Source organism: Haemorhous mexicanus, chromosome 8 (genome assembly GCF_027477595.1).
Source record: "Haemorhous mexicanus isolate bHaeMex1 chromosome 8, bHaeMex1.pri, whole genome shotgun sequence".
Classification (NCBI taxonomy): Eukaryota; Metazoa; Chordata; class Aves; order Passeriformes; family Fringillidae; genus Haemorhous; species Haemorhous mexicanus.
In genome coordinates, this window is record NC_082348.1 from 21,835,692 (window position 1) to 21,860,306 (window position 24,615).

The following is a 24,615-nucleotide window of genomic DNA, read 5'->3' on the forward strand; positions in this document are numbered from 1 at the left end:
CTTCGGAAATGCAAAGCCCAAGGGACAGTGTAATTCTGCTTTTAGTTTCCCTTGAAAACCCAGCTGAAAGCTCACCCTTCTCTGCACTGAAATCAGAGGGACCAGCACCTTGAGATCTGCTGTGAAGCCTTTGAAACCCATGGAAGCTAGGGAGCTTTCCATGGCATGGAGCAAGAATCACCAGAAGGAAGTTTGTTAATGGTGAGGCCATCTGAAGAAACAACTCACATGCAGATCCTGCAGGAAGCCAGGCTCATGAGACTGATGCACTTCCCTGAAAAGCTGGAGGAGAGAGGCATAGAGGCATACTGAATAAAGATGAAGGTGGGGATGCAGCCAGTTTCATTGCTCCCATCTCTTGTCCCTGGAGATCTCCCTGGACAAGAGATGGGAGCAATCTCCCTGGAGGATTTCCTACAAGGTGCTCTGCTAAAAGAGTTTTTTCAGTGGGAGCAGGGAGGAGGACTGGGAAGGCAGAAACAAAACTACTGCCCCAATCTCCAGTGCCAGAGACAGAAGCCGGAGCGTCTGTGTTCTTCTGCCACTTGTTGGAGGCATGGCCTGAGCACCACTCAATTTTCCTCCTGTTTTGGCTAATTGTTTGGATTTGGCACCAGATTTCTGTTGATATTTATTTGTTCATACTTGCTAAATTACTTCCTGATTTTTGTACCCTGATTTATTTTGCATCATCTGCCTCCATTTCTACAGATGACATCTTTGTATCAAACTGAGCTCTTCAAAGAAACATTATTTTTTATTTGGCTTCTAATTTATGGATTTGGCCTAGCTCATCCCTAGTTCAAGCTTGGCCTTTTGCCCCATGGCTTGTGTTTTTAGCCTTCTAAGAACTGCTGACGATGAAAGGACTGAAACAGCACAAACCAGCCTAATTTAGACTCTTGCAATCACTTAATGCAAAGCCACTCAGCTTCTCAAGACTGCTCAGAGTTTCTGTGATTTCAATGCTATTCAACTTACAGCTGTAATTAGAAACGGAGCTTTCAGCAGCATTTAAAAAGAATCTGTTCTCTTAAACTTCACTGATTTAAGTCCTCAGTTCATTGTTCCAATGTATCTACTGGCTCTTCTGATTTTGCTGCTGCTCTAATAGCATGCTTCCTCTATCATGTGAAGAATATTTTCAATATCATGTGAAGAATAATTCAATATTAAGTGTCACCAGGGGAGTTTCACATACTTTACAAACATTAATACATGTTTATATCCCATGTCCTTTGTACATAAACTATTTAAGATTTTACAAGATTGAAATGTTGTGCTGTCTGTCCTCCACAGTAGAGTAAGTCATACCTGATAAAATGAGATATTCTAATTCTTATTACAGTGTGGCTAAAGGAATGAGGATCAAGAGGGACTGCAAGATAATGAAACAAGTAATTCACATATCCTTTATCTTCTCTGCAATCAACATACCAAGTATATAATTTTATAGCATTTTCTAACACTTAAGTAGTCTTTATATTATAGAATTAAGACCAAATAATTTATGGTTGCTTAAAGGCAAGGGCTACGTTCCAAAAAGCAGAGTTTGTCTTCTAGAATTAAGACGCCCAACCTGGGATGAAGAAAAGGGAGCTATACCCTTTATTTCTAACCTACTGTCCCCGAGACGCTTCGGGAAGCATTTGGGAGTTCCGTTCCCTTGTGTCCCCATGTCCAAGCGAAGGGGGCAGAGGCTGAACAGGCAGTACCCCGCCGGGAGCTCCCGGGGGTTTGCCCTCGGGCTGGGATAACAGAGGGGAGTGACTGTCGCTCTCAGGCCGGGCTGCTCGCAGATTCCCCCAGGAGCATCCCCTGGCGCTCCCGCCGGCCCCGCTCCGCGCCCACGCCCGGCCGGCGCTGCGCTGCGCCCCGCGGGCGGGGGAGCCGCGGGCCCCGCCCCGGCCCCGGATGCAGTCGTTGCCCCGCCGGCGGCGCGGCGCCCAGTTCCTGTGCGTGCCCTCGGCCCGCCCGCCCTCCGCGACATGTCGCTGGTGGCCGAGGCCTTCGTGACTCAGCTGGCCGGTGAGGGACGGGGGCGGGCGGGACGCCGGGGCCGTGCCGGGCGCCGCGCTCCGAACCGCGGGGTGAGGGCGGCCGCAGGGCCGGAGCCCGGCGTGACGCCTCGGGATGGCGCCGCGGGGAGCGGACTGCGGCAGGCGGGGGGCGGCCGCGGTGCCCTACGGAGCCCGGCCCCGGAGGACGGGGCCAGGTCCCTCCGCAGGGCTCCTCTGCGAGCACAGCCGTGCGCGGCCGCCAGGTCCCCTCTGTGGGCTCCCTAAGCCCGCCTGCGCCGGGGCGCATCGTTACTTTCATTTAAGAACTACTTTGAAACGGATTCATTTTCTTCAGTGGTCCAGCAAACCGCGTCACGTTTATAGTTGTGGCAGCTGGCGTTCAGCCGCGCTCAGCGCGTGGGAGAGCTCGGTGCGGCGCCGTGGCCTGCCCGTGCCCCGCGGTGCTCGCTGTGTCCCCGGTGTCCCCCGTGTCCCCTGCGCGGGGAGGCTGCAGCGTGGGACGGGACCTTTGCTACCTGTCAGTGCTCCCGGGAGCCGCTGCAGCTGCGCCGTCTGCGCCGGACGTGACCTTGAGATAGAACAGAAAGAAGTGTGTGTCACTGTGGAGCTATTTAGCAAAAGATTATAATAATATGCTCTCAAGGAAAAAACCAAAACATGAACCTTGGATAATGCCTGGTTAGGAAGTTCAAAACCCAGTCAGTGTGTTGCATGCTTAAAATAAGTGCCTTGGTCAGTTTCTCCTTTCTTCTTATTCCCTGTTTTGGAATTTTTGTTGCTATTCAAACTCCCAGACAATAAATACTGCAAGGGAGCAGCATGTTGATTAATACAGATCTGTTGAGGAGGATGTTGGAGTTTTGTCTCAGGAGCTGGGTCTTCTGCCACTTGGTAGAGGCCTCCACATAAGAATCTCTATTATCAGTGTACCCTGACTTGTAGGTCCTGTGAAGGTGGTGGGTCTTCAGTCTAGGTCTGCAGAGGTACCCATAGACAAGCTCGAAAGTTGTGCTGGCCTCTTGAGTTGGCACTTGCTAATACTCAGATGTTAGCACAAGCTGTGCTTCTCTTGAGGGCCAGAGCCCTGGATCCTTGGGATGTGGAGAATAAGGTATTTACTTGCCTTTATGATGTCTTTAGTATATTTTATTTATACTGTAAAATACAAGGATAATGGCGTACATGACTGAATCTTGATTCTCCTGTCTGCTCTGTAACCTTTATGAATATTCTAGAGTGACAGCTTGCTAATACTTTTTTTTTTCCAGAATTACAAATACAAACTCAAGACTATACTGTATGTAGGCATCTCATTGCTCTGTTATTCAAGAAGGTGTTGTTTCACAGTTTCAAAGGCAGTGATCTGCCTTAAAAATAAAAGATACCTTTGCCAGTGGGTCATGACCTTTGTAGCTTGTCTGTATTAGGCACCAGGTCCAGATTGAAAGTAAATAATGGCAACATTGCTCAATTTGTTCATATGAAAGAATTTTCAAATTTAAAGAAGGTTAACCAGGATCTTGGCCAATGCCCACCACACAGCTGGATTTCCTGAGATGTTGACATAGACATAGGGAGTATAATTCTGGTACTAAGTAGGTATCCCCCATATTTAGAAGTATTTGTGAGGAAGAAAAATGGTGTATCTACAAGGAAAGAATACTGCTTAACAATGACACTTGTTTTAAATAGCATCTTATCCCATATCTGTGGTTGTGAATGATTGAGAATTTTTTCCATGTTCCTAAAAATGAAATTTCATTGGCTTTTCATTGGGTTCCTGTTCATGAAGATGTCCCTTTGTCATAGCAGTTGCAATGAGCTACTGCTGCTGCTCTTAACATATAACAAGTATAATGCATGAGTCCTTACATGCAAGTATTTAAGACAATCAGCTCAGCATAATTTGTTTTCTAGAAACGTTTTAAAAGCTTAGGAGAGGGTTTTAGTAGAGAAGAGGATCGTAACTTTCTTTTACACACCAACTTTTTGTGTATGTATTTGGATTTTTTTTAAGTATTACCTATCTTCTTTTTTAAGTATTACGTATCTTCACTTTGTGTGTGCCTTGTGCATTCACTATCACCATCTCAGCACAAACTGAAACACAGAAAACACCATCTGAATGTAAAAAAACCTTCTTTCAGTGTGAGGATGATTTAACATTGGAGCAGATTGCTCAGTGCGGTTGTGGAGTCTCCATCCCTGGAGGAGAGTGGAGGTGGGCAACCTGCTGTGGCTTTCCCTGGGCATCCCAGAAGTGCCTTCCAGCCTCAGTGGTTCTGTGCCCATCAGTTCTCAGCAGTGCTGCAGTAATTCAGCATCCTCTCTGAGCACCCTGACCATGCTGGGCACAGCCTGCTGCTCTAACGTGTTAGTGATTAAACACAAGGCAATGACTGCATCACCTGCGTGGAGTGTCATGCTTGCATTAGTGGCAGTCAGCCATTTGCTCATTCAGACATGGGAAGAGGTTGATATTATGTCTCAAGGAATAATAAACAAGTATTTCCATAGCTTCATGAGTTGCAAGCTTTCATGAAAAAGAGGCATCACAGTTTAAATCATGCATTTCTAAACTGTAGAAAATATTAATTGAATAATATGGTAGAGAATTTATTTAGAGTAGCTCAGCATCAATCATATATTAACAGGATAGGAAATGAATGTTTATGCTGTAAGAAGAATTGGAGTGCCAGCTTTCAAGTGGCCTACAACATTAATCTAACTCTAGTAGTTTTGAGAAGCTGACTGCTCAAATAATCTCTAAACGATTGTTGAACATACATTTAATTGATCACTAAATTACTCAATATGCTTTATTCCCCCCACCCAAATACATTAGTTTTAGGTCAGTGATCAAAAGAGAGAAAGTAATAATTGTTGTTTGTCCTTTGATCTCTGGAAAATGACTTCTGTTTATTGCTGTTATGTCCAAGGGTCTTGGGCTGGTTTTAATACTAAGGGAAATGAATGCAGTGTGAAAAGCAGGTGCCCTTCTGCCTTAAGGTATTTTATGTTCATAGTGAGTCTGCCTGCAGTGTGGCATGCCAGAGTACAAATAAATCTTTGGCATGCATGTTTTGTGTATTGAGACAGGCTTCAATCTGAGTGAGAAAAAATTCATTGGGAGCAAAACCTGACCACCTAAATTGTTCCCATACATGAAGACACGGTGTTTAAATTGAGTGTGCATCTTGTGCATCAAAATGCGCATAGGTAAGTGTTAGCACTTCCTCCATGTGTGAGGTGAAAAAAATTGTTATTCTTGCTTAAAATAGGTTGATGTCAGCAGAGATTGTTTAAGCCTGCTGCAGAGGTTCTTGTAATGAAAAATTCAAGTTTATTTGAAAATACCAAATTTGTCAGGCTACATGATTTTATCTTACAGAGTTTTTTACATGCATGCTTTTCATTTGGCAATCAAGCTGAAAGGAATCCCTTTTAACTCCTGTTCAGTTTCAATAAGCAAGTTTCTTATGTCACTCCTGCCAATTTATGCTCAGACATGTTTCATGACTTGGTTTCTACCAATCCTTTGAGTGGATTGCTTATCCAATCTATTTTTTTAGGTCGGGGAAAGCATTACTTTCACAATTATTGTAGTATAGTACATATTTCATTTTGAAATATTGTTATTTCTTGTTTTTAAGCAGCAGCATAATTACAGTTTATAATAGAGCATGCTTCTATAATTGTTTCTGTCTCCATTAAGACTAAGCAGTCTTTCCCCAATCAGCATTTTATTGTTACATGTTTTCTGCTAAAGCGATGTCTTTTCTCCTTCCAGAAATGAGACTGCTCTAGAAATAACGGTAACAAAATTAGTAAACCAAATGTAGCACCTATTTTGATATTGTCCAGTTTGAATTTGAAAATAAACTTTCTTTGGCTGATGAAACCACAAGTGGTTTGGATGGGAGTGCTGTTTTGGAGCCTCAGCTCAAGAGGTCGTAGAAGAAAAAGCAAATAAAGGGAACGACTTTGGAGAGGAATCAGATTTTTCTTCTCTTTCTCACTCCTTTTTTCTCTCTGGTCCTTGGATGCTCTGTTCTCTGACTGTCCTCAGGCATTAACCTGGTCTGTTCCTGTAGGTTTGGACCAGGTGAGTTACCTTTTATTCAAAACAAGAATAAATGAAAGAGCTTGGTTGCTGTTCTTTGCTCTAGTTGAACAGGCATCACGTGTTGTATGCTGCTGGGCATTTTCATCTGTCTCTTTTGAAAGTGAGTGAGAAACTGCAGCTGCATGCAAGCTATGGCGAGGACAGAGAGAAAGTGCATACCATGCTCTCAAATTTTTATTATTATTACTTTTACATTCTGGTCTTTAGTTATTAAGAATTTGACATAGATATCGCATGAACGTGGATGTTTTAACACAAACCATAAGAAGTTATATGTAGTAATAAAACCCATGAAATGCTCAGGAAGTATGGAAAACATCAAAGGAAAATATTCCAATGATGCTGCAGAGAATGCAGGACAAGTCTCATTGGGGAGGATGGGAGCTCAACAAAAAAATTAGTTTGTAAATACCGAATTAGAAAGTAAAAATGCTGAGAGGTGGAAATTTTAACAGTTCTGCCTTCTAGCTGTGGGATAATGACAGTGAAGCCAGTATAATGTTTGCATTCCTAGCAAGAACTTCCAAAGCTCAACTGCATGTGTGGTTTTTTGGGCATTTGAATGCCATATTGGAGAAACTCTGGATGCACTGGACCGTTCTCGCTGAAAGCCTTGGAAAAGAAATGACAGAGACTGTGAGGGTATGATTAAGAGAACGAGAGAAATGGTTTCAGGTTTTGAAGCAGGGAGTCTGCAGTGTTTCCCAGAGGTGAGGGAGAGTGTGAGAGGTGCTGTGGCAAAGGGCACGGTCTGCTGTGGGCTGGTTTAAAGGCTCAGAGCCCTAAAGCAGCATCTTAGCCCTTGCTGGCAGCAGCACTTGGCTGGCTGCACCAGTGCTAAGTGTCTGCATTTCTACCCTGCAGAGCTCTCCTGCCTGGAGATCTCAGCTCATCTTGCACCTTTGCAAGACTGGTGCTGCTGTGCTTAGAGCTGTGGGCAGGATAGGGAATGAGACAGTGTAATGAAAGGCCAGAGGGGCCAGGGCTGGGTGAGCTGGAATTGCGTGTGGGAAGCAGCTTTTGGAGCAGCTGTGGGATGCTGAGGTCCTGTCTGGTGGGATAGATGTGTGCTGTGGACTAGAAAGCAGGGAACTCCTTGGGGCACTTTGCAGAATTGGTGGTCAGACTGCCTGCCAAGCATCTTTAGGGGAGGAAGAGTTCAGACTGCCACAGAAAAGAGCAGTCCCCATCTAGGAGAGCTTTCAAATGACTGATTTAAAAATGTACATATCTACAAATGTAGTTATCATGGCTAGGAAGTGTTCCAGTCCAATAAGGCATTAATAAATATCATACCTCCACTGTCCTGCTCTTCACAGCTCCTGTGCTTGAAGTTTGACTTCTTGGGTCAGGACCAAAGAGGAGCAAGGGAGTTAAGTAGCACAAAGGGAAGGGATCGATTTAGAGATCTATAAAAAGCTAATTTTAAGAATTACAGAGCTTCTTTGAAATGGAGCACTTATGCTGAATATCAGAAATAAGTAAAATAACTCCAGCTTGTCAGGATTTTATAAATAAATCTTTTGAGATCATTTAGCTGGCACACTGTCTGATTTTTCTGAAGAAATCCAGATGTTGATTTAGGAACAACTTTTATTTATGGACTTGATTTTGTTGAGATCTTTTTGGCCTCGTCTCCTGACAGCATCTCCCTCCTGTGGCCTGCCCGAGCAGCAAGGGTCCTAAGCACCCTAGAGGATTGAACCACAGATGTGTGCACTCCTGAAAGTCAGCTCAAAGACAGTAACAGAATTGGACTAATGCTTAAATACATGCAATTAATAGCTTTCTTGGAGGGTGAAGAAGCAGATTATCTCATGTTAAATGGCTGCTGCAGTAATGTCTCATGCTGACTCTCACAGTGCTACAGCTACAGGAAACTCAAGTTTGAGAATTGCTGCAGAGATTGAGTCTTTACACTGAATATCTGCTCAATCAATAATTACTGGACAGTCATGTTTTATCTGAATTGTAATATCTCTACAGAGGAGGCCAGGGACAGATTTAAGCAGATGATGTAATTATTTGATACATGATTTAATGCATAGTGTTTAACTAGTGTGAAAGTTGGTTTTCATTGGCAAGGCACTATGAAACATGTTTTGGTCCTCTGTCAGCAGAGCCAGGGAGTTGCTGATGCTTTCGTTTTTTCTTGGCCCTTGTTAGTTTACAGGATCAGGCAATTACATGAAATTGATGTGTACTCAGTGTGGGTGTGTTGAACTGGTAGTTCTCAAGGAAGCTTATTCACAACTTTCTTGTACTTCCTTTATTGATCACTCCTAATGTATGAGATGTAGACATTTAACTGCTTTGGTTCTAAAGTGGCTACAGCTTCACTGTATCAGTCAAAATGTACCCCTCCACTTATTTCCTGAATACTAGAAACACATCAGTTCCTGGTATTTTCTTTTTAAACAATGTATTGTTGCTTGAAAATACAGATTTGTGTTAAAAGAGTATGAACTGCTTTTTTGATGCATTTTAACATCAAGTGTCTTATAATCTTGCAGTCTGGAGAATAACTTTCCATGTGTTTTTCTTTTGGTTACTGAATTTAGAACATTGTGGTCCCTTCCAACTCAGAATATTCTGTGATTCTTTGGTATTGAGCAGCAGATCCCCACCATATCACCAGTCTATGGAAACCAAAAAGGGTAACTTTTCCTGCTGATTGTTGTAATTTTTGCTTCATGACATTTAGAGACTTGTAAATAATATTGTTGGATATAGATGTTGCCCAGATGTAAGTCTGAATTTCTTTTTAGTGTTTACTCTTGTGAAAAAGCAGTTTTGAGAATCCTCATTACATTTTAATCAAATCTGTACCTAGGGAGAGGCTAAAGGAAACTGTGTGAGAATAATATGTAAGTTAATCTCTCCAGCTGTAATAGTGCCATACAGTGATTCAGATTAATGCCAAGTATTTTTGTTTCCTTGCTTTTAATAGAGGATATCTTGCCTCTTGGCTCTTAACAGCAGGCCTTCAATGCCATGTGAACCAAACTGGTAAATGCAGATGTTTTAGCTTTCCTCTTTTTTTAATGTAAGTTTAGTATCAAACTGTTTAAGAAAAATGTAACGAAAAGTGATCCATACAAATGTGGTGACTTTAGAGGAGGAGTCTTTATTTTTATATGATCCATAACAACTTCATAACATTTCATGAAATTACTGTGTTAAAGAAGGTCACATATTCCCAGGCCAGGTCCTAGCCTTGCCTACACAACAGCACACAGTGAGCTGTATGGAAGGGATTGTTAGTCAACTGAATACTGCATTTACAGGAACAGAAGATATCATAGAATAAAGTGGTGACAAACTGAGAATATAGTAAACTTTAGTTCGGAGGAGATTTGGGGCAGTAATTATCTTGATTGACTGTTTATTAGCCTTGATTCCTTTTAGGCATAGGCTGCTTTTATAACAGAAAAATATTTCTATCTGCACTGCCTTCCAAAAATATTCTTGTCCCAACAGAATTCTGCGGCATAGCTGAGAGCTGGGAGCAGCCTAATTTCAAGTTGAGTATTTTCCTAAAAGCTTTTCACGTGTTGATGACTTCATTTCTCATTCAGGAGGGAACATCTTGATGCCTGAATCTAGAGCTCTCTGGCTTTTGTCTATGGCTGGTATTCAAGAATGTCACAGCTTGCCAGCAAGTTAAACTTGTGGCAGACTACAGGGCAAATCACACTGCCTACCATACTGCTGAAACTGGCTATTCTTACTAGACCACTGAAGTGGCTAAATTGTTGTTTAGCATATTCCACAATTTAACATGCAAAGTATTTTGTCTTCTCATTTTCACAGTCAGAATCTTAGTTTTTAAGTAAGAGGATTAAAGGCATAACTGTAAACCATTTATTTCATTACATCTCTTTCATCATCATGAAGCTGCTGGGGGAAAGTGGATAAAAATGTTTGTTTCCCCTGTACATCCTGGCAGCACTGACACAGGATGAAGAGTTGCCCAGTAATTCAGAGTGTAGAAGTTGAAACCAAGTTTTGTGCACTCATAAACAGATTCTGACCAGGCCAGCCAAGGAATTGGTGGGGCTGAGGCACTGTAGAGCATCTTAGTGATAGGTGCTTCCTCTTGAGCACACTTCACTGGGGGAGTGTTAGTGCAGCCTCTCATCCTTTGAATTAAGGTTCACCAGTGTGCAAGTGTAGTATGTCCTGTTTTGAGAGCTTTAGTTGGAGCTATGTAGGCTTCAGGTGAGCTGCTGATCCCCTGCTGGTAGTGGGGTTCAGTGCTCTTGAGTGTGTCTTCTTACAGCATACGTGTGTTCTTTTCTCTTACTGTCCCAAAAGTATTTGGGTAGGTAAAGTCCTGTTATTGAAATGTCAGTCTGAAACATCTGGAAACATTGAAATCAAGTTGTTTTTTGAATGTCTCTCTCTGGTCTTAATGTTGCTCAAGTAAAACATGTCACACAATGTGAAAATCTGAAAAGTGCACCTAATGCAATACACCTTCAGTGGCAAAGAATTTGATGTGTCTGTCATGACTCATTCTGTGCTTTGGAAGTTTTTTTTTAAGAGCAAAAATTCTGTTTTTTCCAAGTCATTCTCTGATATGACAGCTGAGGAGTTAGGAATCTGTTTCAATAGTTACAAACCAGAGTACTTAAAACTCTGCTGGGAATGTGTAACACACCAGTTCACAGAATTTTCTTCTAATTTCACAACTAAGAACCCTGTTATCACTTTGAAATCTTTAGCATTTTCTATGCTAAACTGTTAATAAGTAAAACACTTAGACTAACAAATAGATTGAGCTTAGTGAAATTTTCATGCATTTTTAGTCATCCACAAAATCAAAGAAGATTTGGTGTAGGTTTGCTTGCTGTTTGACTTCCCCATTTGTTGGGGTGCTGTATCTGCTGAATTCTCAGCACCCAGGACTACAAGGCTTATGCAGTGATGTTTTCTGTGTCCATGTCCTTTTAATTCTCATTTCCCTGTTACTTTTGAACTCAAGCCCTTTTCAGACAGTGTTAATGGAGGGGGGGGTAGAAGGGGGAATAATCCCACAGATTGTTTCCCATAGGCTGTTTCCTATAACTGGCATTATTGTTTTAATCAACAAGCAGTGTGGTAGAGAAGTAGGGAAAGACAATAGTATGAGATTTGATTGTCCTGAACAGCAGACAATCCACATGAAAGACTAAATATTTGAATTTGTTAATCATGGGAAAAGTTTCGGTAGGGTGGGAAAACAATTTTTACTAAAGACTGCGAGACAGACCCATTGAAAACCACACAATAGTAATTCCTCTGATTATGGAGGCAGAAGGAAGAATGAAGTAGTTCCTTATTCCTAAGAAATGTAGAGAAGCTGTTCCTGTAAGTCATGCTTCCAGGCAGCTATTTCATCCTGTGAGCAAGTAATGATAAAAATGTCTGTTGCGTAGGATCTAACACATAAATGTGATTCTGTGTTGAAAGCTTCTGAAGCTGAATTGACATCACATTTGTTAATTTTCTCTTTATATACCGAGTGCCACAGTAGCCGTGGTTAGCAGGGAAATGAACATCTACAGACCAGAAGATTATAGTTGCCGAAGGATAAACTGGATTTGACTTCATTAGTGCACAAATGATAAGTTTGTGAGGAGTTATTATAGCATTAATCAACTTGATGGATTGGAAATATGACAGAACTGAAGCAGCGTGTAATATTAGTGCCTATTATTCTACAAATTATGTCTTCACCTACATTCATAAGGCAAGAGTCATTGCTGCACATTAAAGATGTTACACACTTTCTCCTCTTGTGGAGACATGTGACAAGCCTTCAGTGACTCCTCCTCCTCTCTTCCCCAGCAGGGCTCTGCTGTCCCTTGGCTGTGTGTTTGCACCGTGGAACTAACCGAAGGCAGCACGGCAACTTGTACTAGAATTTAGCTTGTACCTGATGAGCCTGGGCCTCTTATGTAGCAGTGTGTATTTAAACTTCTTGCTTCATCAGAAATAAATGTTTCGTATTCTAGACATCTTGGAAGAGGGAGAACGAGTAGAAATTGTAAGGTATGGGATAGATAGTGAATGGGTATTTAATTATTTGATTTCCAGAGTATTGCACAGGTATTTGTACCTTTGGTATTGTGGAACTTGATCTGCATGCAATTCTGAATGCATACTGCAGAATTTGTTTATTTTCTAGGATATAGGTAATTACATGTGAATCTTAATGTGAAACTGATCATTTTAATATCCAGTCTGTATAGAAATAATGAAATCAGTTACCTTTGATCTGCTTTGCATACAAAGAACTGAAGACTTTGGTTCAAGGCTTGTGAGCATTTGTCTACCTCATCCAGCCATGGTCAGATTTGGGACCTCACTCTGGAGACTGTCAGGTGTCAAGTGCAGGGTGTATAATTCATTTTCTTACAACAGCTGAAATTTGGAGTTCCAGGTGTGCTCATAATGAAGGCTGAGGTTTTCATTTGGCTGTTTGTCCTTGTTTCATTTACTCATCAGAAACATAGTAGTACCCAACTAATGTGTAAGGCTTTAAACTTTCCTTGTCCTTTCCTTCCCTCAAGCTGGGGGTCTATTCTTGTGTACTAGGACTGTGGGATAAAGACTTTTATCATCACTAACAAAATTAGGGTCAGCAGATACGGTTCATGAAAATAAGTGTGTGATCAGTAGATTGTGGAAGTAAGATTTATGCTGAAAAGGGCAAAAAATACACAAACAGTCTTGTACTTGTATTTTAGTTTATAGCATGGATATGGCATGCCTTAGCAGCACTGGGGTTTTGGATTCTGTGTGCCAAGAAGCTGGTGTGTGTGTGTGTATTACAACTCTGCATCTCCATGGCTGCTTATAGCTGAGTGCCAAAATCAGAGTGGAATTAGAATCTGAATTTCTTGGAATGTACCTTGCTCTTTCGTTTGAGAAGGAGAAGTTTGCTTGATTTTTGTGGTCCAGAAATATTTCAGCCATGTGTAAAAAAGAGGTGACTTCCAGTTTAGGCTGAAATCCAAGAATTAGTTATAAATCTGACATTTCAGTCAGAAGAAGATCAGGCAAAAAGTTTCAGTAGGAATGGGATCAGTTCAGAGTCCAGAACTGATAATTTTTCTAAAATATAGTAATAACATTCTTATTTTCCTCCTTCCATTTGCTCCTGCAAGAGTTCAGTGGACTTGAAGAAATGTATATTAGATAAATTATTTTAAATGCTTAAGGTTGTAGTACTGCAGACACTTAGTTTCTTTTTATTTAAAGATGTAAATGTACTTCCACCTCAAGAATTTTTACTTCAGGGCAAAACTTTAACGGCGGGGTGTAAAACCAATAACTGCTACAATAAAACATAAAACATTTTTCCATGACACTTAAATGTGATTAGTTGCTTTCTCATGCCCATACTAGTATCACTCTGATAGGCTCTATGCCTTAGTGTTAGAGGCAGTGACCTTCACAAAACTGTGTACAGTGTTTTAAGCTTTACATTCTGTGTGACTCCCATAAAAGTTAATACTTCAAGAGTGTCCAAAAGGAATGATAGTTAGAAAATTGTGCACTTTTTCGGTTTGAGTTCTAAAGGCAAAGATGCAAAGCCTCACTTAAGCCAGTGACATATTTATGCTTGATCTACGCATAGCTATTTATATACATTATTGCTTTCAAAAATAATTTACATGATTAGAGCATAAATTTTAGTTACAAATGGATAGAATGCAAGGTTTGAACTGATATTTAAAAACAGATTTTTAATCAGACATTAACAAGGAATGTAATAGATACAAAAAATGTGATGAACTGCTACCTTAATGCTACCATTAACAGTAAATTGGTACTGATTATTATTTTTGCCTTCCCTTACATTCATATGGTATGATTGATTACATGCAATGGTTCTCAACTGGAGGATGTGATTGTCTTTTATTTCCTTGCCTTATTTTTTTAACAACTGCTCAACTGTTTTGAACTGATGATTCAGTTTTTTGAATGCATATTGACATTCTCATTTTAGGGTTGAGCAGTACATTACTTAAAGCTATGGGCAGCTCTGGTCATCCTGGTGGGCACAGTTCTGACATGCCTGGGCTCCTGGTTCTGTGGGTATTGCATAGGATTGTGAGGACACAACTTTAAAAGGCAGAAAGCTTTTCCATTTCCCTAAAGCGTTCTTCACACGCTGGAGGTTTGTGCTTCTTTCCTCTGTGTCTTGTTCTGTTCTCTCCAGAATTCTTCATTTAGTACCTTAATAAATAGTTGCTCTTGGGAGTGGCCTGAATTAGGATGGGAATGTGCACAAGGATATCTTTATGGTGAAGGGAAAATGGCTGCATCACTTGCTTCAGAATTACCAGGCCATTCTGTAATGTAGCTCGAATTTTAGCTCTTCTTGCAACATTGGATTCTGGGACTTCCTTCTCCATGATGTACCCCTGTGAGCAGGAGAGAAGTGCAGGAGGAGAGCTTGTCAGTGGGACATTTTTAGGGCAGGCTAAATATTGCATCATCATCTTTGCAGTCTAAATTCTTGCTCTGGGTGACACTGCTGTTCAGTTAGCATTTATAAGCACATTGGTATTCAGCTTGCTTAATTAATTTCTTCTCTTTCCACAGCCGCGGAGCCTTGGCCTGAAAATGCTGCATTGTATCAGCAGCTGAAGGGTAGGTACACTGGTTTTGGCAATTAATAATTACCTTATTTTTAGAAAACACATTAAATATGCACTAAGATAATTAACTGCAAGGAAGCACAGAAACTGTTAAAATAGTCCTTTGTGTTTTTTTTGTTTGGTCAGAGGTTTTAGTTATGCTTGCATCTGCCAATATAAACCAGCTATTCATGGCCTATAAGGTCCTTGGTTTATTATTGACTCATTATATTGGCTGCTGTAGCCAGTGTAAAATGATGTGGTTGCAGGCACAGTTGGCAGATTTACTGCACCAATAGCTGAGGCAGCAGATTTTTGAAGTCTTGTGGTAAAGTGGGCTCTCAGTAAAAAGGAACTGTTAAAATGTATAGGCTAGGATGGTTCACTCTCCCTTTAGCAGCTCTTCATATATCATCAGATCACATTATGGCCCCCATTTGGGGCTCAGCAGCCTGCTACAGTTGTCAGAAGACTGCAAAGTAATGAAGACTAATAGGTAGCAGCTCTAGTCTTCTAAGCATGGAATTTTTATTGCAGTGAACTTGTCATCTTTCTTTTGTGTGACAGACCTAGACACAGTGTGCAATATTAGCTGCAAGCTGCTTTTATAGGTTTCTGAATACTTCTACTTTTTAGCCAGAGGAGGTATGAAGATGCGATTTTATTTAACTTTGATTAGAAGGAGAGTAATTGGCATAAAAGTCAGGCATTTGTTTTCTTTCTGGTAGTGTTTTTTATTGAACGTTGGTGATAATATATGATAAATGCAATTGCATTTGCGGGATAAAAATTCCTGGCATTTTTTTCCTGTTTTTTAATATTTATATTATAGATTTTCTAGTCCAGCTGCATAATAATTATATATGTGCTCCTTGTTTTATGGATAAGAAATGCAACCCAGCATCGTTTACAGTTACAGGTCAGTTGCTAAAGGGGCACTGTTTTTTTTGTAATTGTGTGGTTTATTTTTTCTTCTTTTTTTTTCTTTCAACAGAGGACCAAATTTTACTTTCTGATAATGCATCTTCCCTTGCTGTTCAGGTAAAATATCATATTTTCTAAACTAAAGATGTTAGCGCAATTGTATTTTTTAAATTATTATCTAAGTAACCTAACTATATTTAGCTTATTTAGATTATTGTAAGAATTATTTCTGCCAAAATGAATGACTTACTTCCTGCCTCTGATTTGCTTTATATTGTCATTGAAGTGCTAGAGCCTAAAGGATTTGAGGATTTTGACAGTCCTGTGCAGAGTTCTGCTCCTTATATTCCTGTTTATATTGGTCTGTGTACAGTATCTGCTTCCCTGCTCACTCTGGGAACTGCATGGTTCAATACCTTTTGTCACTTGCTGTACATGTTTGTCTTGTAGCATCTTGCATGATGTTTGCCAGTCATTTAATTCTCGTAGCTAATACTATGCCCAAATATGCCCAGACTCAGGGTGTATTTGCTTCATGCTGTGAGCATTACGTCTTTCTGTGTCTCTGGTAGGTTTTTTTTCAATTTCATCATGTGTGCAGACTGGAGCTCCAATGTGGTTTTTAGAAATAGTCCATATAATTGACAAACTTGCACCTCTGATTGACTTAATAGCACCTCTGTGGCTGTGAAGTCCATGTAATCTCCATTAACCTGTTAGGTTCAGTAACCCCCAATCTCAAGGGGACGTTTTCCCCGTTAGTAGCAAAGGCCTGGCTGTCAGAGGGGTGGGGAGCCGGATGTCTGCAAGGTTCTTGTCCTTCAAAGCAATTTTGTGGCTGCTTTGCTTAGCAGGGAGTTGCACTTTTCTCCTGTGTCTTGCTTTTTGTGTGTGGTCTAGCTCAGAGGAGCTTCAGCAAGCAGTCTTTGAGGGCTGTCCAAAGAGGTCACATTTCATTTACCAAAAATGGGACACTTGGAGATTGTAACTGATGTTACTGGTGAAAAGGTTAGGATCACTTGATCATGGTAGCTACTTCCAGGATCTCTTAACTTTTTTCCTTCCAGTCTGGCACTCTAGGAGATAGCTCTAAGAATAAATTCGATCACAGGAGGAAGATAGCTTTATCCTTTGCTGGAAAGAGGAATCACCTCTGATACACCTAATAAATGGGGCAGTGTTTATTGGTTTGAGTAGTAGGTTTTATATTGTCTCAGTGTTCCTTTTTACCTCAACAACTGTATTTTTGGGGGTTCTCATGAATTTTCTTCCCATCTAGCAATACATGTATATGTGGCTTGTATTTAAAACACCACCCCCCCATCTCACCAACAAAATAACCCTAAAATTTCCTTTTCTAATGCATCATTTTGCTTTACTGTTTCTAGTGCATTGTTATCCTACACATGTCACTTAGATGATAAATTAACTATAATATATTAAAAATCTTTGTTTTTCTTCAATATTCTCTAGCTGGACAGCTGATAGTAGCCATGACTATAAATATGGCTCTGGTGGATATCTGATCTTAAACTTTATAGAATAAATCTGTATTGAGGAATTGTATCAATTTTGAAGAATCTGTGTAACATGGTTGTGACAGGGAAAGGATAACTATTCTTGCTGTCTTTGATCCATTTTGAAATGATACTAGGATACGTAGTGATCAGAGAGGTTAAAATACAGAGAAAATACAGAGATTTAAATACATCAGTGTGTTTTGCATAAGGAATTTGCTTTTTATTTTGTTGAGAGATTGTCTGCTTTTTGGTTTTGGTATGTTTTTTTTTAAGGAGGTGTTGGGAGTTGGGGGATGTGTGTCCTTCTCAAAGGAAAATTTGAGAATGAGGGATAGGAGGAGAAATAGGAGCTGGTACCTGGGACTTCTTTCCTACCACTGTCATTCTTTTTCCCTCTGTTACTGATTTGGGGCACATCATTATCACCAGAGCAGATACATAGCTTGTTTGAGGTTGTTGAACTTCCATGTGGTGAAAACATCAGAAATTTGAGCATGTGGAATCAGCCACCATCAAATCTTTAACAAACATGGTTTAACAGCAAGACTCTGTGCTGCAGCCAGTCCTTCAGGTGTTTTATAAAATCTCCTTGTAGCACCTCTTTGACCTCTTTGTAAAGCTGCTCTCAGGTCTCAGAGGGACATCCATGCTGATATCTACACATAAAATAACACACACAGTCCAGTGCCATAGTAAGTAATAGAGTAAAACTTGGCTGTTTCACAGCTGCCAACCCTGCACACAGATGACATTTCAGGTACTGCTGGTTAAGGGAGCAGATGAAGCAGACAGCAGAGCAAGCTTCTCTCACTGCAGATGTAATCAATGAGCAGAGAGGGCTGCAGGTTGAATATAGGAAGTTGGTTGAGTCTTGCTGTTTTAATAATGATTGGACTTAAAAGTTCTCATTGTGCAGTGAAATCTGGGCTCTTAATAGCCACATGTCAGATGAGAGAAGGGATGACAGTCTTTGGGAATTTTTGCTGAGTAACTGTGCTGGTGCCTATAGTAGTTAAAAACCAACCAAACACAAAAATTGTTCTCATCTTGTGGAAGTTCTCTGTTGATTCTGGTAGGGTTGTTTATTTTTTAATTCCTCTTCTGCTCATTGTTTATTTTGGAATCAGACTAATTTAGCAATTTCTTTGGTTTTTACTGGGTTCAGATTCTTTGTATTTTCTGAAAATACAACATAACTTCAAGTAGCAAGTGGATTATCTCTGGTACACCTTGGTGTTTACACTTCTTGTTTGTTAAGTCAAAGTAGTGTATTATACAGCCAAGACCACTTGATCTTGGGCTGCAAAGCCTTGGTATTGAATGAAATTTTATTTTCACTGCAAATTAAAATCAAGGGAAAATACTAATCAGTAATGAATATCCAGCTATTGAATGGAGATTGTAACAGAATGAAGGCTCTGTTCTTGTGGACACTCAGCCCTCTTCCCATCAGTGTTAATGAAAACACACCTCCTGGGTAGCATGGTTAAAACCATTCTCCATGTGCAACTACCATTATACAGCATTCCTGCTTATGTGGCTTATCACAGTGAAAAAAAGCCACCAAAACCAATACACAAATATATCTCAATAACAAAACAGTGCTACAACTTTAAGGAGGGAAAAATGGAGTTTGAAGTAGATTAAAACTGAATTACCACAGGAGAGTGTACTTCAGTCTGAAGCAGAGGGTCTGTCCAGGCTCTGTCTCCTTATTGATGCCTGATGCAGGTAAAGCCATTTTATTTAGTGCCTGGCCAGGTAGGAGGGAGGGGGTTAATACAGCTGCACTCTGCCAGGCCTCTTGCCTCAAATGGCAGCTCAAAGCATCTTTTGCACTGTTCCAACTTGTCAGGAAGAGGAATGTGGATGTTGAGACTGCCTCTTTTATTACAGGTTCTTCTGGAATCTTTGTGCAGTTGGTCTCATAATCTTGCTCAAAAGGCTGTCTAAAATGTTCAGAATTCTGGAAATTATGACAGCTGAATTCTGGAAATTATAGATGGCCTGCAGCTCATTTTGTTAAGATATGTATTAATTGCTTGTGCAGTCAATGTCAGTGTAAGTGGTCTTAACATATTCCAGGGAAGTGCTTTTAAAATTGTCTGTTCTTAGGCCTGAATGACAGAAGGAAGTTTGGGCAATTTAAAATTGTGTTACACAGACCAATTGCTTATTTTCTTCAACAAGTAATCAAATAAATGTGTAAATCATACATGATTAATTGCCCTTGACAGATCCATGATTTTTTTCTCTGTGTGTGTGTGTGTATGAATTGTGGTTTGGTTTTTCTCTAGACAAAACATTAGCAGAAATTTGAACTTGTTGCTGAGTCTTAAACAAAAGCTTGGTACTGAAATGAAAATCTGCCAATCCCTTTTTTTAAAAGAGAATAAAAACTGGAATTCTCCATGATGAGGAATGCAGTATCAACATAATCAATCTAGCAGCATTGTGTTGTTGCTGAAAACACTCTTAAATCCCAAGCTGTACAGGTACTTTGTGAGTGAAACATCTTTCATATAGTTCTAAGATGAAATTACCTCTGAATGAATAGAATCTTCATTTATCTTCAAAACCTCTGTGCTACCAGTGAATCCACTCTTTCTACATTCTACAACAAGAATTACATTATACCATTAGAGCCAGTGCCATGATGCAGTATAAAATAGATTGTTTTGGAGAATGAACGTGGCTTTGCTATAAATTACATTCACAGGTACAGAGGAATTTGTTATTTTGTTTAAAATAGTCACAAATATAATTAAGATCTTAATTTATGTTAAACTACACATGTGGCCATTACCATAACTGGATTAGGAATTTAATCTGTCACTCAAGCAATGATACTGAACAGTTTTCATTTATAACCTTAGACACACTACTTCAGTTACAGGGACTGCAGCTGTTTGATATGAAAACTGAATTATTCTGTAGATTTTTTCATGGGGTTTAATTTTAAAATGTGTTCCTGCAGTAAAGTAGAGAATAACTCTTTAGTTGTCATCACATACTGTCCATTGTATGCTCATGAAATAACATAAAAATGAAACCAGAAAATGCATTTCACTCCTTCTTCCTAACGGTGTGTTGTGTGAGTGCCTTTAGAAGGGCTGCTGAGTAAGAGATGGCTTGGAATGGCTCGTTCTTTATTAAAAACTAATCATGAACGTATCTTCTTCAAATGAAGCCTGGACTGTGCCATCTGAAAATAGTGTTCCTCATGTGGCGACGTAAATTGTGAACTATTTGAGTCTTGGCATAAGTAATTTCATTCTTGCCTCTGATCTCAGAAACTTCAGTCTGGATATGATTTAGTTCGAGTTGTAACTCATTTTTAATGAGTGTATGTGTTTGCTCATATGTGTTTTTCTGGGAGGAAACTGTAGGGGAAGAGGAGAGCATTGTGGTGGAGCTCTGACAGGGTGATTTGCTGCCCAACACGTGTCGTGTGTCCAGCTGACAGTGTCCTTAGCTGGCAGGGCAAAGAGGAAGGGAGAGCAAGAGTGAAAATCACACCTAAACCAATTAACTCTAGTAATAAATAAAACCCCCTCCTCTTTCCCTTCTCCTGTGCCTTCCCACTGTATTTCATGTACAGCCACTTCCCGTACTTGTCATCAGAGGAAGGCACAATGGCACTCCTTTCTTGCATTGTTCCAGGGGTGGCAGCAGCAGAGATGAGAATGGCAGTCCTGTGAGAAGAGGAGGGTGGGGAGGGAGGAGAAAGGGAAGGGTGGGTTGAGTTGTCCCTTGTCTGGCTGCAGTTTCTGGGCTCTGGACTTCTGAACTGTGCCAAATCAGCACAAAGGTGATTGCTCTGTTTTTTTAGATAATTGAAATCAAACATCCTCCTTATATTTTGAATTTTAAATTGGGTGGGCTATAAGAAGAAGCAAGCCTTACATGTATTGTGTCCTTTAAGCAGTGCTGTTGTAAATATACTCCATAATTCTGGCAGGAGGTGTCACCTGCCATGATTGAAATGAATGATAGGCATAAGATATTTGATTAATTTTGTAACAAGTGTCACCTCAAAGCTTCTATCAGCCCTGTTCACATAGTTACCAATACCTCATGCTCTCACAGCAAAAATACCAACTTGGTTGTTCCACCTGATTTTGAAAACAGAGTGGCTCATGCTCCTCTCTGAGTGTGAGGCAGCTCAGTACAAACCACAGTCCTGTGTAGATCAGTGTGCAGTGGGCAGGAAAGGCACTGAGAGGCTTCCCCATACTTTTCTTCAATTCATTGCCCACAACTCTTTCTTCCCTACTCTGTAACAGTAAATTGGGAGGGTAGGGGAGGACAGACATTATTCATCTGGTTACTTCTGTTTGCCTCCCTCTCATCCCTTTCTCCTCATGGATGTGCAGAAACCTTCCATCTCTGTCTACAGCAAAGTCTCCCATTAGAAACAAGGTGCACAGGGGCTGTAGCAGCACTGTAGACTTAATGGTTTCAGTCTGGAAAAAGAGAGGTATCATTGCTAAAAATGTTTTTTTTTAATATTTCTTCCTTCACTTTCTAGGTGTTAGGTAATGCTACAGCTAGAGAGGCTGGAAGAGTGTGAGAGAAGAGATTGTTAGACTGCAGGAAAGAGGCAGAGAGAATGTGTGGGAGAGAAACTGACAGACCTTAAGAAGCCAAATCTTTATTTTTTAACACCTTTATCTGTTTCTTACATTCACCTCATCCAAAGAAAGGATACACTCTGTTCCCCTGGTGCTGGAGGAGATCCAGGCCTGTAGTGTCACCCTCTTCTTTCTTTGGTAGTACCCTTTTTTTCCCAGAGGAGAAGGGAGTTGGAAATTTAATGCTGTTGGAACTACAGGCATCTTTGTGAGGTGGGACAGGCTGTGCTCACTTAAATGTCTTGTTTCTTGTTTCTCAGTTAAATGTTTTATTTCAACAAAACAAAACCAGTTTTGCTGTTACTGTCTTGCTTGCCATTTTCTGGTGAATTTTCACAAGGGTGTCATTATCTGGATTGTGTGTTACTTGGAATTCAGTTGGCCCCTCTCAGTCCTTTTTTAAGTTGATCAGCCAAATTTAGGATGTTAACAATAATCTCTGATGTACTAGAATAAGCCTGGGCCCTTGGTCTTTCAGATTGCTCAACTTTCGATGCCTTGTCTTTGAAGGGGGGTTGATATCTTCATAAATCTCAGCAAAACTGCACTGGAGTGGTTTCAGCCTTCAGTCTCTTGCTCAAAAGCACTCAGAGGAGCTGAGCACACTCTCATTTGCTAACAGAAAAAGATGTCTCTCCCAAAAAAAGCAAGGGTAACTTGCCTGCTCAAACTGCGTATGTGAGGTACCCAAAGGGAAACAAGATGTTCTGAGCTGAAGTAATCAGTGTTCCGTGGCATCTTTTATCAGAGTTGGAAGCCGTGGTGGTCTCCTACCATCTGCACACCAAATGTGCTGGTTCTTGACATTCTGTGTGAGTGGTCAGAAAGGGAACAAATCCTCCCTTGATCACTGGGCTAAAGCGTGTAATGAGATAAAGGCTCAGAGAAATTGCTGCTTTGTTCTATATTTTCTCTCTAAGATTTCTTTGATCTGTTCCAGTTTCAACTATTTTGGTAATAGTTCATGCCACTTACTGTCTAATATCAGTTATTGTCTAATATCTAGCATACCTCGTTGAATGCATCAGAAAAAAATTTCTGGCAGTGAATATTTATAGGAATGCATTGGTCATGATCCTTGTCTTTTTTTTTTTTTTCTAAAAGAAACGATAATTTCCATAAATATGGAATGCATTCACTGTGCTTGAAAAGTCAAAACCACCTTGTTAATGCTAATAATTTCCAAAGCCTGTCAGTTACATCAGTGAAAGAATGTAAGTACTCATAGTAATGCAAATTGCAAGGCTTGTTTCTTAGGCTGAGCCCTCCTAATTTGGGATAATACTGTTGTCTTTTACTGATTCCCTAGAATATTTCAGTTGACATGAAGGGTGTCCAGTGGACCATTAGTTGAAGCTGAAGCAAGAAGTAGATACTGGCCTACTTCTCTAGTTAATGATTAGCTAAGCAGTGTAGATTCAATAAGGATTAAAATTGTTTTATACTGTGGACCTTTCCTTCATTGTGCTGCAGAACATTATGTAAGGAGCACGTAAGTTGAGCAGGTCATGCTTTGGATACAAGTTACAGCTCATAATAAACAGATACACTGGTCTTTTTATTCCCTGGGCTTCTGTCTTTTAAAAGATGTAATAGCAGGGTTTGTTAAAAAATTATTTTATTGGGTTGATTTTGTTTTATATTTAGATTATGCTATTAATATTACATAGTATATTACATATTTAGGTTTATTTCATCAGTCATCTTCAAGCCAATCCTAAATATAGACAAAGACTGAAGTGGAACAGGTCTTGGCATGGGGGTGCTGAAGGGGGTGCTGGAAGAAGCCTTGTGAAGCTGCTGAAGGGGCAGCTCCAGTAGTCAGTGGTCACTGTTTCAGAACCTCGCAGGAAGACTTGTCTGGTAAATTCAGTACTGGATGGGTTTATCCAGTTTTAAGCATGAGTCATTCTTTTCAGTGTCAGTCCTAATGAAGCATTCATCAGAACTGAAAATGACGATTCCAAGAAAATTTTCTCAGGTTTTTGATTTGGTGTTTACTTTAGGGTCTTCTTAAATTTCTTTTTAATTTTGATTTTTTAACTGAAGGTAGACTGAATGATTTCTAACATTACTAGAATCTGTGCTCTATTATGAAGAGTAGCAAATCTTAAGGTTAAGGCTTAGGTTGCTTTTGTGTGTGTGTGACTAGAGTCTGAGCAGCTAAAGCTGTGAGAATGTGGTTTACTGCCAGATCCTGCCATCTGAAGAGCAGGGAGGAGGCTTGTGTAGCAAGTGCTGTGTTACAGCACTGTTCTTCTTCTTGGTGGGAGCCTTGGTGCTCTAGGCCTTTTTTACCTCGAGTCACATTGTATAAATAGTTAATAGAATAATTCTGGAATCTTAACTTGTGACCTGCCTAATTGCAGAGACAAAATGAATGCTAGGACTGAGCTGAGTTGTGAGAGTTTCTAGCAAGTAAGAGATTCCTTATTTGCCATGTTCTGTCCAAACTGCAAATATTTGTCTTGACATTTTGGCATTTCAACAGAAACAGCCTATGGATTTTGTGGTAGTGGCAGATGCTGACAGAAATTGTTATCCTTCTGAGAAAGCTTTGAATCTGAGAACACAGCTAGAAGGAAACAGTAAATTGATCACTTATGCTGTCCATGAATTCCATAAATTAAAAATAATACTTTGTCCCAAACCAGACTTGTGCTTTGACAGTATCACAGAGCAAAATTTCGTCAGCTATTGTAATTATAATGTGGGGGAAGGTGCCATATGTGTTTGCCATATTACATAACATTACCT

At 40.3% G+C, this 24,615-nt stretch overlaps 1 protein-coding gene across 1 annotated transcript in view; it reads left to right on the top strand.

Annotated features, from left to right (window-relative positions):
* Nucleotides 1-1,908: 1,908 nt before the first annotated feature.
* Nucleotides 1,909-24,615, top strand: part of MTX2 (metaxin 2) — a 29,822-nt gene continuing 7,115 nt past the window's right edge. Inside the window, 4 exon segments of the mRNA XM_059853172.1 lie at nt 1,909-1,966; nt 1,969-2,028; nt 14,746-14,793; nt 15,775-15,821. Of these exon segments, the coding sequence (XP_059709155.1) occupies nt 1,915-1,966; nt 1,969-2,028; nt 14,746-14,793; nt 15,775-15,821 (207 nt within the window). The 5' untranslated portion in view covers nt 1,909-1,914.